Here is a 12,635-nt window from a genome sequence, read left to right as displayed (position 1 = left end):
TATATATATATATATGATTCTGGTTTTTTGCGAGTTACAAGCGCGGGGATTCAACACTGGCACCCGCCTTGCTCCTCATTGTTGTTGTTCGTGGATATATCGATGACACCTGCCTTTGTGCTGTCTGGTCCGTTACCCTGTGCTGACCCGCCCTGCTGGTTGCCAGAGTTTGAGTCCAAAGTGTTGGTGTCTGTATCCTGGAACTCGGGCAATGATTTGGCGATTTTCTTGAACAGGTTCTTGACGTTGTAACCTGCCTTGGTGGAAGTTTCCATGAATATTTGGGCGCCGAGGACTTTCGTCTTCTGTTCACCTTCCTCCGTAGAGACCTGTCTCTCGTCCGTGAGGTCGCTTTTGTTCCCTACTATGCAGAAGATGACGTTATCGGCGCTGCGCTCGTTCTTGACGTCCTCGACCCACTTGTCGATGTACTCGAACGATTTCTTCTTCGTTATATCGTAAACCACGATCGCAACGCGTGAGTCCCTGATATAACTCGGGATCAACGACCGGAACCGTTCTTGCCCCGCCGTATCCCACAACTGGAACCGAATCGTGTGGTCATCGAGGTACATGGTTTTCGACAAAAAATCAATCCCAATAGTCGCCTGGTAGTGGTCGTCGAAAGTATCGTACATGAACCGCGTGATCAAAGACGTCTTCCCAACACCTTGCTCCCCCAAAAACACAATCTTGTACTTACTCAGGGCCTTACCGGACCGTCCTGCTCCATTTCCACTGCTCATCCCACAAAGAGAAAAAAAACAACTAACAAGTCAACAACAACCAAAAGAATGACCCAAAACTTATATACCTATATGAATGTCTATAAATATACTAATCAGGCAATCCACAGAGATTGCAACAACCCTCCCAGAACTCCACAAAAGTGAACGCGTCGCTACGTTTCGACACTTTGTCTCTTCTTTTCAAAAAAATCAAAGTGAAAAATAAAAACGACACATATTAAAGCAGTATACGTACTATATCAGATATTCAAATACTGCGGGACTGCACCGCCCGCTCTATTTCTTACCAGACTTCTTGATACCGCCACCGACAAGAGGCTTCCCGGCTTTGACGTTCGCCATAAGCGCCTTCTTCGCAGCGGCGTCGGCCTTCTGCTTGTCCTTGAACGCCTGCTCCTCTGGGTCCAGCTCCTTCTGCTGCTTCTTCTTCTGCTTCAACGGCTTCATTTTACCACCTTGACGACCGGACATACTGGATTGTTGTGTGGGTGTGTGGGTATACTGCGATTGACAGCTTCTATCTCTTCCTTTCTCTGTGTGAGAGATATTTGGGCATCTCTTCTTTAAAATTTTCTTTCGATTTTTCTTCAAAAATTTCTTGGTGTCGCTGCGATTAGTGGCAGTCGCAGAGGCGGTCTGGGGACGGCCCTGGTCGTCCTGATTTGCTATGTGCTGTTGGGTCTGTTCCTAACACTTGGGATCCATTTCTATGAGGTCACTGTGATTTTGGTTTCAGTTTGATGGATGAGTTTTGGAAGTCGGCACAGATAACGGTGAACAGAGGGAGACAGAACGCTCTAAGGGCAGGTCTGTTCACGTATACGTAGAGGCAAAAATGAGGATACCGTACAGTCCCCTTCGAAAGGCTGATTTAGTTTACCGAAGCGTCCAAAATATTTGTTAATGGGTTAAATCAAACCTATATCGGGTAATCAGCCTGAAACGGTATTCAGATCCTTTAAGCAGTAGCTTAAGAAATGTCCTAAAGATATGTTTAAAGTTTAGCTTGAGGATTGGCATAAGTCAGGACAAACTAAAAAGCAATATCATAGTAAAGGAAGTTTACTATGAAGATGAGCTAAGAACTTACTAACAAGGGGCTTGCATAGTTAAGAGTTTTACTAAGAACCTATGTCAAGGAGTACAGAGACATAGAACCAATAAATGGCATACTATCAAAAACTAAAGTTACATTATGGGTCATAGAAAGCATATACAAAGGAAGCTAGGATTCATTTGGGATCCAGTTTCTTTAGTTTATTCAGAAAAAATAGAAGAACAAGTAGAAATAGTAACAGAGCAATAGTTAGTAAAAACAGAATAGTGTGAACTATTACTGTTGCTAGGTTACAACAAGGGCATTATCCGCAGTTTTGACTTTGGTTTTGTCAATAACGCCTAGTTTTAGCAATATAGCAGCACACCATGGATCTTTTTGTCACTCTTCGTACCAATCTTGGGGTCTTACCGATTCTATTGTACTGAGCGGGCAGATTTCGATGGTATTTACATCTTGTGGTAGACTTAGTGCGTCTGCCATCATGTTCTATGTCAAACTCGAATTCTGCGAGGAATTGTAGCCAACGTGTGAGCCGTTGTGAGGGTTCCTTTTGTTTTGGTACGATAGAAGCGAACTATGGCCCGTCCTGAGTACAAAGTGACGACCATGTACCTAATACCTAAAGTGTTTGAGCGACTCGACGATAGCTAGGAGTTCGATGTCACCAATGTGATATCGGCTCTGTGTATCTGACACTGATCTGGAGAAGTATCCAATAACTCCTCTTATCAATCCATCCTTGCTCATTCTCTCTATATCGCAGTCAAATCGGCGTTTGGTGCTTAAATCGATAACTATCAGGTTATCCATAATCGCGGATCCATCACTCAAGGTACTTGACGTTTACATCTAGGAATTTATGCAGCACAATAATTTGTTACCACGCGACTACATCAATGAGTCATTACTTATTGATATGTTTACTTATGAACTGAAGACGACCACCTGAACCATGCTACGGATCAATGTCCCCGCAACAATCTACGACGCGACACAAATGGTTCGTAAAATCGAACACCCGGTGACCTCTCCCATTAACTTTGAATTATGCCGACGCCACGTCAACCAACACGGCTTTTGATGCCGATGGTGAGGTCGTTATGACTGTCCACACTTCCACGATTTCACCTCACCGCTATTCTTGGGGTGGGTACAGTGATCGGGGGAGGAAGGATTATCAGGATAAAGAGAAAATCTGCCGACTCTGCATGAAGTACAAACTGTGCTTTAAATACAAAGAGCCTGGCCACCAGTCCAACCGCTGCCCAAAGCTTAGTAATCGCAGATGATTACAAGCAAGGATTCAGCAAGTTTTGTCTTAAGTCTGAATTCCAACTTCTCAAATAAATCCTAGCTTCCTTTATATATGTTTTCTATGGCCCATAGTAAAACTCTGTTTGTATGATTCCCATTATGTAACTTAGCTTATGATAGTAAACCGTGCATATGTCTTATTTGTCTTGTGTCTTGTACAAAGGTAAGTTACTCCAATCCATTGTAACTTCTCTTAAGCTGTAACTACTTGTTATCTAATGTCGTGCTTATTTACAAGGTTGCCATATTTGAAATGTTTGTTTGTTGGGGTATGCCCTGACTCTTAATGTCTCCAACTATCTCGATTGACTCATAAGTATGTCCATATTGTACGAATCTGACAATCAGGACTGAACAAAATTTTTATCGAGGGCAATTTGGCCGAGTGGTTAAGGCGTAAGATTAGAAATCTTTTGGGCTCTGCCCGCGCAGGTTCGAATCCTGCAGTTGTCGTTATTTTTGGCCTTCTTAGGGCTGTCGTTCACTAACCTGTGTAGGTGAAACTTGAAAGATACGTTAGTCTTTCTTTTTAGTGTTTACTTTGCTTTCTATGATCTACACGAATATCTACTGGGCATACTAAAAAGTAGAAAAATATTGGATCGTTCACTTTTGAGAGTCCGAATTAGTTCAAATTTCTGCATATTTGACAGCGTCTTGCGAGAAACGTTATTTACATGAGAGGCTTCAAACATTGCAGTTGAGCCTCATTGGAGCCAGTGTCAATCAGCCTTTGAAAATCCATACCTTTGATATTTGGGATGGTTGATGACACAACGATCCCCTTTTCGACTTCTATCACATCATGCGATGAATCCAATTCCACTTTGAATTTAGGACCACTACAGTACTTCCATTTGTCACTTCTCAACAGTGCTCTTGTTTTCTCTATCTCTGAGTTTGTCGAAACTGTGTCATTACAGTAGTACACCGGTATACTGTCTGCAGATTTGAAATATTTTTGAAACCCATCCGTGCAAATATCTATGAACTGTTCCGTTGAGCCAAGTGGGATATTAGTAACGCCAGCTCGAACACTATCGACACTAGGGCTGACCCACCTAACTCCTTTTTGCCCACTCGGTTTTAGCAGACCGTGGAAGCTATCGATATCAGAGTTAACAAGCATCGTGCCGTGGTGGTACGATTTGCCTCTTGCTATCTTGAAAGCACTCCCGCCGCATTTCATTTTTTTATACAAGATATCACCTCGGCCATTCAATTCAAAGTCTTGTATGTGTCCCTGTTTATTCAACCACTGGACAATCAACTGGTTGAAAAACGTGGTTCGAAACTCTTCTCGAGAAGTAAGAAACGAGTAGTTCACATTGCCCAAGTCATGAATAACGGCACCTCCTCCTGACAGCCTCCTTAGGACTTCGTATCCTCTTTTATTCAGCTCGTTCAAATAGAGTTCTTGCCATATGGTTTGGTTTTTCCCGATAACGGCACACTTGTTGTTCACATAGAACAATAACCGCTGCGATGAGAAAATCGATTGTTCGAACAACGGGGTGTTCTTAAAGATATAGTGTTCTAATGCCAAATTAAAGTATGGGTCGTTCGACCGGCTCTTGATGACAAATCTCCCCGGGGTTTCAACTACTCTTTGCAAGTCTTCCGACCTCAAGGGCAATTTATGCGGTGGCACCGCGGTGTCAGTTAGATTCGCCAGTTCGTCATTAAGTAGATCTATTTCAGTTTTGATGTTTATTTTGGATGTAGCACCTAGTGTTGTGTTGACATTATCATTGGTAAACAAATCCCTGTAATAGTCGTTTAATTCCTTGTATTTGTCATCTGAATCATTGATGTCGAATGGCGTTTTCGACGAAACACGCCGTTTCAGCTGAGGATAGCATATATTTGGGAGTAGAGGTGACCGTTTTAAAACAGTACCAGCAACACCGTAAGCATTGAGGCACGTCTTGGCAACGGCAGTCATCCCACCTACATTTCCTGTTAGAAGATCAGCAGTGCTTACACTTCTTGCTTTAAAGCAGAAGCTCGAATAAATATTCGAAAAAATACATCCATATTTATTAAAGACGTCAAAAGATTTGGAGGTTCTGGGACACATGGGTAAATTGGTAAGAGATCATTATCCACATAATCTAATATAGCACTATATTAGCAGTAACCGAAATGGATCGAGCACAAGAATTTATCAAGAGCTGTCTGTTTACCAAAAGTTTTATCAATCCAGATAAGCCAATCGAGGAAAACCGACTACGAGAGACACTCCTGGTCTTACCCACAGACGGTGGACTCTCCTCACGACTGAAGCATAACAGGAGTAAACTGAAACTGACAGCAGAGAATATTACCTCGACGAACAACAAAATCAGACACCCGAATTACAAGAGTGTGTCTAAGAATGCTAAAATTGCAATGAAAGCGTATATCACAGGTCTGAAAAGAGCCGTTCAACGGGCCAAAAAAACCTCTTATGAGAACGATATTACGGAGAAGCAAGAACTGGAATTATATTTGAAGGAAAATAATCCGGAACTTTGGAGTCAACTGCCCCACTACGGTGAATTCGAACCAATGCATAAAGACCTGTGGGTTGGGTACATAAAGGAGCTCTTGGGGCTCCCTGTGGAAACCGCAATCGAAGATACGTCCAAGTTATCCATCAATGGGTCTGCCGCCTTATTGAAACTTTCCATGGCGGAATACAACGGGTGTCTCATCAAAGTCGCCAAAAGCCGGAACAAGAACATGGTGGGTATTCGAGGGATTGTCATTTGGGACAGTCAGAAACACTTCATAATTGTCACACAGGGGAAACTAACGGACGAAGTGAAATGCATCCCAAAACAAGGCACAGTGTTCAACTTTCAAATACCTTTAAACGATACAGATGCGTTAGAGTACAGCATTTTGGGCGACCGATTCAAGTACAGAAGTAGCGATCGTGCTGGTAGGAAGTTTAAAAGCAGGAGATGCGATGACATGCTGTATTACATAACGGATTTATAGAATATGTGGACGACCACAACCTCTCACAATCCAGCCTCATTCCCCTCTTCAATTGACCCCTGCATGCCCTATGTACACCGCCTTGAGCTCATGATAACTCACGTCGATCTCATCTCATCGGCGATTCTTCAAAGAATTTTAAATATGGAAAAATACATATTAAGTAATAACGACGACTTTGAAGGAAATGGTGAAACGTTAGGAGTCGTTGGTTTAGTGGCGGTAAGACCCTTGCTTTCCGTTTCTTTCACGGGTGGAAGTTGGTGCTATAAGGTCAGTTGGAACAGCAGTTGACGTGTATTATTTTACTTTTGTAGGAGTATGGATGCTGCTGCTGCTTTAGATCCCGTATCGATTCTTTATGAGAATGGAGTTGCAGGTCCTGCCTTAGCAAAAGTGGATGTTTTCCTTGACAAGGTATTTTATACGATTGATGGCGCAGATCCGTATAATTTCAGCGAATCTATTGCTGGTATGCTAGAGTACCAAACGCGATCACACTTTACCAAGAACGCGAGGTTATGCAGGATTGTGGTGAGCAGTAAAATATACGGATCGTCGTCGACGAATCCATTGACTCAGAGTAAGGTTATTGCTGCATTTTGGAAGTACTGCCAATTGAAACTACGACGAGCGATTGATTTGTTGGTAGCGAAATTTGCACCCATAATGAAGATTTGTATAGTGGTTGATCACAGTGCGAGGCCGCCCTTCGATGCTAAACTTTGGGAATTATGGGCAAGTTTATACAAGGGATACGACACCACAATGAAAGTTCTATTTTCAGTAGTACCTTACGTGTTTATAAATCATCGGAGAATCGCCAAAGACATCCCAAGGGAGAAGTCTTTTGAATTTTATTCTACGGGTGTACTATTACAATCCATAAGAGAGGCTCTTGGGACCGAGGAAATATTTGATAGATACGTTGTCCAGCTGATTGCTGAGATGCGGTGTCTGGAAGTGGACAATAACGAATACTTCAGAGGTTTCCTGAAGACTCCCCTGGAGTTGATATACCAGCATAACATACGTGTTCAAGGTAGGCTTGTACAGGAATTGTTCCTAATGAACGTTTCGGAACATTTGAAAAGGAGACAGATGGAGGAGAACCAGTACTTTTCTATGTTTACCTACTATCACGAAGAGTTCTACAATAATTGCCTCTTGGCTAAGATGATAGCACCATCTCTCATGAATTCGGTATCTCAGCTGATTGTCAACCAGCTGTTCCTGAACGAAGAGTCTCTCCCCAAGTATTTCCATCAGGTAATATATATTGGGCAAGACATCGATGTTTTGAGATCATCTGAGGCGCAAAATTTCCGAGTATTGGAGAAAGTGTTCTCCCTTTATGGAAGACAGGATTTTTTCAAAGAGGCAGTACGGCGTGTGATTAACCAAGAGTTGGCTGAAGAGTCCAAATCTTCCTCCAGAAATCTATTGAAAATCTTCGATAGGTTGCTCATGTGCCTCATTTTGCTTTCACCATCGGAAGATTGCCTCAATATATTCAAAGAATGCATATGCCATCATTTTGGTGGAGAGATGAAATTTATGCAAACGTTTGTGAAATTCATTGAATCAGAAATGAGACGATTGGCAGAGAAGGGTCCCGCAGGGCCAAATCACAAGTTTACCGATTTTGCTAACCGTTGGAGGACTACAGATACCGTTAGGGAAAACTTGATTACTTTTGCAAAAAAGTTGAAGATGAAGGAGACCGTGCTGGACATATACGGGAACTCTCTCTTCCGGAAATTTCTACTGAATGGCTCGGCGCTTGAACGACGGATTAATGACGAAGATAGGTTTGAAATGAATCTCCTTGACGATTTCACCAAGACATTTGGCCAATGTGATGAGATGGACAGGTTAGCGGATTTGAGATACAATATCAAGAAGGCCATGGAAGCTACGGTAGCTTTCGAACATGCAAACCCGGCCAGTATTGTCGAGCCGATAGTTCTGCAGAGAAATAAAGTCCCCGCATTGTTCCAAACGAGCCATAGCGACGATCTAGCCGCACTGCGGTTACCGGAGGACATGGAGAGGTTATGGCAGGAGGCGCTGGCGTACGTCTCCGAGAGGGACTCGAGCAACAAACTGAAACATTTCGAGCCCCAGTACCATTTGCACCACTGCGAAATGGAATCTCTTTTTCTGGACCCGCAAACGGCGGCGCCACTCGTTTTACAACTAACCGTGTTGCAAGCATGTGTCTTGGACGGATTCAACGAGGAGGACACAGTGACTGTAGCAGCTCTCTCCAAGCAACTGAACGTCGAAGAGACCGTTGTACAGTCTGCATTGAATTCTTTTGTCGGTATCGGCATGGTTATACCACCCACTTCTACAGCGGTGGGCGCTCCCATGTACTCTCTAAACGCGGATTTCACCCCGGACGTGACCAAAGTTAAAGACGGCAAGTTGCGGGTCACACTGCCGCGACCCTCGAAAGCTACGGGTCCACGGAAGCGGCTCCACCGGAGCGCAACCGCGGAACACCCTGAAGGCTCGAGCGCTGTGTGGCAGCGCGAACTATTGAAGGCGGCGATAGCCCGGGTACTCAAGTCGAGCACCGCAGGGCTGGACTATGACGCATTGCACGCCGGGACGCGCACGCAACTGCAAGGTTTCAGTGTAGGGGAGTTCAAGGACGCCCTGGAACTACTACAGAGGGACAGGCTGCTCTCAGAGTCCATGGGCCACTACAAATTGACCCTCTGACGCGTGGTACTTTGCGCTCATCGCGAAGCCCTAAACGTCAAAATTGAAAAAGATTCTCGAGGTCAAAAGAAATTTGTAGCGAACAGAAAATATTTCATATAAAAGGCAATTAAGTATCGACGACGACGACGAGAGATTTCCGTTATATCTTCTGGCCGCACAGGGAAGTTGGGGCAGGTTTGGCGAAGCCGTCCATTCTTACCCTCTAGAGATATATGTAAACAGAAAGAGGTATTCACTTCTCTCTGCACGTGTCCAATTGTGAATGGTAGTAGCAGGTGTTGCTGCTGTTCCACATGTCGACACACACACACACACATAACTGCAAAGCCCCTCTAGTATTGTACCTTTTGCCAATGTCTGTACTATAGTGATGAGAATCAAACAGTGCATAGTTCAACTGATTTCTTTAAAGTGAAGATAAACAAAAACATCGAATATAGTCTTTCGCTCCTATCTGAACTGTACAGACACACCGTAACCATTCTTACTCTTGCCTCGGACCGTCTACTTGTAGCACAGCAATTGAAGTGTAGTTGTTGCTGTTGTTGTCACTGTAACTGTAGACCCCCCCCACCTCGTACGAAGCGACCTTTTTGGGACCTTTAAATAAGGAAACGTCACGACCGTTTCGAGAAGTTTTAACGGATCTGAAGTTTGAAGCTGAACAAGAGACTAGAACTTCGGAGTTTCTTGGAAGGGCAGAGCGGGCTGTTTACTGAATCTGTGAGAGAGGTATTGCGTTGCTTTTTGGTTACTGCCACGTTGATATGACACTGGAAGATCTTTTCACGGGCTCGGTAGAGGAGGCCGTACGACTGGCTAACGAGAGAGGGTTGTGCCTGGTTGTTTACAACGCTGTGGGCCCCGTTTCTGCCTCAGATGGTGCTGAAAGTGACGACCAGTGGTTGAACCAGTGGTTCAAGACCGATGAGCAGGATTTGGAGAAGCTGAAGCGGGTTTCCGTGTGGCTTAAGCTCGTTAAGGGCAGTCAGCAGTTTGGGTATTTTGAACAGTTGTTCCCAAATGTTAAGACACCTAGTGTTTACCTCGTACACCAGGGCCAGATCAAGTTGATTTTGGAGGGTGCTGATGGAGATGCAAATTGGGGGAAGTTGGTCGCTACTCTTGATGAAATCGCTTCAAAAACGAAGAATCCTGCACCGGTACTTGCCGGTTCTAACGAGACACCAGTTCATGAACAGCCGAAGAAGAACGAAACTTTCAAAGAACAAGTGCAGCGAACGGCGCGCGAAAGTTACCAGAAGGAGGTAACACGTGAGAGGAAACTCGCGATGGAGGAGCGGGACAGGATCTTGAGACTTGTGCAGGCGGATAAAGAGGAGAGGAAAGCTAGAGAACATATGTGGCATGCGGCTACTCAGGCTGAACAGCAGGAAGAACCAGAGGTGGCCTCCGTGCTGGATACCAACATCCATGATAACATCAAGAACAGAAGTATACTCAATAAGGAGACGTGTATTTTGCAAATCAAATTGACGGATAGCACCAACTTGAAGAACACCTTTTCGTCTAAAGATACGTTGAACGATGTCAGGACATGGGTCGACGCGAACAGAACCGACGGGACCGTGCCCTATGCATTTCACAGAAACGTACCACGGTTCACTTTCCAAGAATCTGACGAGTTGAAAACCCTTACCGAATTGGAACTGGAACCAAGGTCGTCATTGCTGTTGAAACCACTGGATATAAGGGCAAGGAGACTGCACGTTGTCGAGGTGGATAACCCGGGCCTTTTCGGGAAAGTATACAGTAATTTCTCGTCGTGGTGGAACACGGCTCCAGAGGGCGGTACAGAAGGGCTCTCCGGTAATTGCCTTTACGAACCCATGCCCAACTTCCTCGGTCATAACTCCACGTCGACAACGCATCTCGCATTGGACGGAGGATCCTCGAGCGTAAATCTGAACTCAAGACCGGTATCCCCCAACGTCGTCCAGTTCCACAACACAAACGACGAGCGTGATGAGGATGAGGAGAAGGAAACGTACAATGGTAACGCAGTGAAACTGGAAAAGAGGGATGATGACGATAAAAATAAATGATTATAACATCAAAGTTTAGTATAGAGTATACACATTTCCCCCGATGTTTATATATATATAATGCATTATGTATTTAACTGTGAGTTGAAAGTCTCATCTTGCTTCAAAAGAAAATTATCCCCTTATGATTCAGGAATTAGATGTTTTTCGGCTTCCTCGATATCGGGCGACACTCTACTGTCAGATACATCTTGTAAATCGGGAAGTTTCTTCCCTTTAATGTCCAAATCATGAAATTTTTCAGTCACTTTCTCCACTGCCTTATCGTCACTGGTCTTCAATTCTTCCTCTTGTAGTTCCAACAACTCTTTTTCCAATTCCTCATTCACAGCATCCTCCCTTGTGGTGTTTGTATTGGCCAATGCATCGCCAATCTCCTCTGTCTTCTCATTCTCTTCATTCAACTCATCCATCAGCTGCCCAACCTTGTCAATGGAACCAACGTACTTATTTATCGAACTGATAACCTCTTTCGAGTCGGTTAAAGTATCAAAGATCAATTGATTTGTCAAACAATTGTCTATCTGACTTTTCACAGTTTTCAAATTATCCAAGTACTGATGCAGTCTGTTCAAGTATTTCAAAGAGAGCAGTTTTGACCGCTTGTGCTGCTTACGGGAATTTTCGCTTAGTAGTTTGAATGAGGCATCATCTTCTCTGGACTGCAGTGCACCTATCTCTTTCCTCAGTTTTGCAATCTGAGTCTCAATGTTGTCGATCCCATTTTTAACATCCACGATACGCCTATCATTTTCTGTAATATTGGAGGAAAAATCTCCGGAAAGATCCCCGACAAGAACAGGGTCAACAAGCTTAATAACTCCCCCCTCACGTTCAATAACGTGCCGTTTGTTCTCCAAATAAAACAGTATGACATCCAAGCTCTCACTATCCGAAGGAAACATGTCATCCATACCCAGTTTTGTCCAAAACTGGGGCACATTGAATACAATATCGGTGATACCTGTCGCATATTTTGTTATCCTCTCTCGTATTCTATTATATATCATTTGATACTGCTTTTCTAGAGCATTCATAGAAATGAATTTAACCTCTTTCAAGTATGACGTTCCCTCGTTCTGCCGCGTAGTAAACGACCGTGAACGGGTGAATTTTAAACCAAACCACTTGAAGTAATTGGAAAACCCGTTGGACTTCCCTTCCACAGCGCTATTCTCGTTAAGGAACAGGTCCAAGCACTTGATAGAGCCATTCGCAACCAATTGATCAAGCACAACGTCGATACTTTTCGGTCTCCCATAATTCTCTAAAGACAGATTTTGCAGTAAGCTCTCCCCACATCTAAATACTACCTTGTCAAAAAGGTACTTTCGGTTAAAGAATTCCTTCCATGTCTCGATATTTGCCTTATACCCATCAGAGTTTAAATTTTCCAAACTTCTAAAGTCTTTGTAAAGAGAAGGTATTCTAGATGGTGGTAAGCTCATACCCAAATGCAAAAGAGCTACCAGTAAGGTATGCCTTAATCAATCTGTTATCGAATACCCCGTAGCAACGTTCTAGTACCAAGCTTTTTCCCAGCCCCTTCAAAAGTTGTAGTAGAAGAGATGTGATCTGGAAAAAAAATTAAATAATAAATTAAGAGAGATGGGAAGTTAAAATATTCTGCGACGCACTGCGAGATCAATCTTGGGATACCAACCCGGTATATACTATACATACATTTATACACTCTATCAATACTAAAAAAAGAATAATATGAGAAAC

The 12,635-nt window shown here is 43.6% G+C and overlaps 6 protein-coding genes and 1 non-coding gene across 7 annotated transcripts; 4 read left to right on the top strand and 3 right to left on the bottom strand.

The window, feature by feature from the left end:
• Window positions 1-50: 50 nt before the first annotated feature.
• Window positions 51-746, bottom strand: YPT6 (Rab family GTPase YPT6; the record flags this gene model as incomplete). The annotated part of the gene is made up of 1 exon (XM_022608264.1): window positions 51-746. The coding sequence occupies one exon, from the start codon at window positions 744-746 to the stop codon at window positions 51-53; it is 696 nt and encodes a 231-aa protein (XP_022464777.1).
• Window positions 747-3,494: 2,748 nt separating this feature from the next.
• Window positions 3,495-3,576, top strand: KNAG0Etrna5S. The gene has a single exon. It is a non-coding gene; the product is annotated as a tRNA-Ser (tRNA).
• Window positions 3,577-3,796: 220 nt separating this feature from the next.
• AIM22 (putative lipoate--protein ligase) lies at window positions 3,797-5,068 on the bottom strand (the record flags this gene model as incomplete). Its single annotated transcript, XM_022608262.1, has 1 exon — window positions 3,797-5,068. The coding sequence occupies one exon, from the start codon at window positions 5,066-5,068 to the stop codon at window positions 3,797-3,799; it is 1,272 nt and encodes a 423-aa protein (XP_022464776.1).
• Window positions 5,069-5,268: 200 nt separating this feature from the next.
• On the top strand, window positions 5,269-6,108 carry POP4 (RNase P/RNase MRP complex subunit; the record flags this gene model as incomplete). The annotated part of the gene is made up of 1 exon (XM_022608261.1): window positions 5,269-6,108. One exon carries the CDS (start codon window positions 5,269-5,271, stop codon window positions 6,106-6,108), a length of 840 nt encoding a protein of 279 aa, XP_022464775.1.
• A 321-nt stretch (window positions 6,109-6,429) lies between these two features.
• RTT101 (cullin RTT101) lies at window positions 6,430-8,838 on the top strand (the record flags this gene model as incomplete). Its single annotated transcript, XM_022608260.1, has 1 exon — window positions 6,430-8,838. One exon carries the CDS (start codon window positions 6,430-6,432, stop codon window positions 8,836-8,838), a length of 2,409 nt encoding a protein of 802 aa, XP_022464774.1.
• Window positions 8,839-9,608: 770 nt separating this feature from the next.
• UBX6 (Ubx6p) lies at window positions 9,609-10,907 on the top strand (the record flags this gene model as incomplete). Its single annotated transcript, XM_022608259.1, has 1 exon — window positions 9,609-10,907. The coding sequence occupies one exon, from the start codon at window positions 9,609-9,611 to the stop codon at window positions 10,905-10,907; it is 1,299 nt and encodes a 432-aa protein (XP_022464773.1).
• A 122-nt stretch (window positions 10,908-11,029) lies between these two features.
• On the bottom strand, window positions 11,030-12,355 carry CHM7 (phosphatidic acid-binding protein CHM7; the record flags this gene model as incomplete). Its single annotated transcript, XM_022608258.1, has 1 exon — window positions 11,030-12,355. The coding sequence occupies one exon, from the start codon at window positions 12,353-12,355 to the stop codon at window positions 11,030-11,032; it is 1,326 nt and encodes a 441-aa protein (XP_022464772.1).
• Window positions 12,356-12,635: the final 280 nt, after the last annotated feature.

The sequence above is a fragment of the Huiozyma naganishii genome, chromosome 5 (assembly GCF_000348985.1).
Source record: "Huiozyma naganishii CBS 8797 chromosome 5, complete genome".
In the NCBI taxonomy this organism is placed as follows: Eukaryota; Fungi; Ascomycota; class Saccharomycetes; order Saccharomycetales; family Saccharomycetaceae; genus Huiozyma; species Huiozyma naganishii.
The sequence above is the reverse complement of the archived record's forward strand: the minus strand, read 5'-3'. Positions and strand labels throughout refer to the sequence as shown.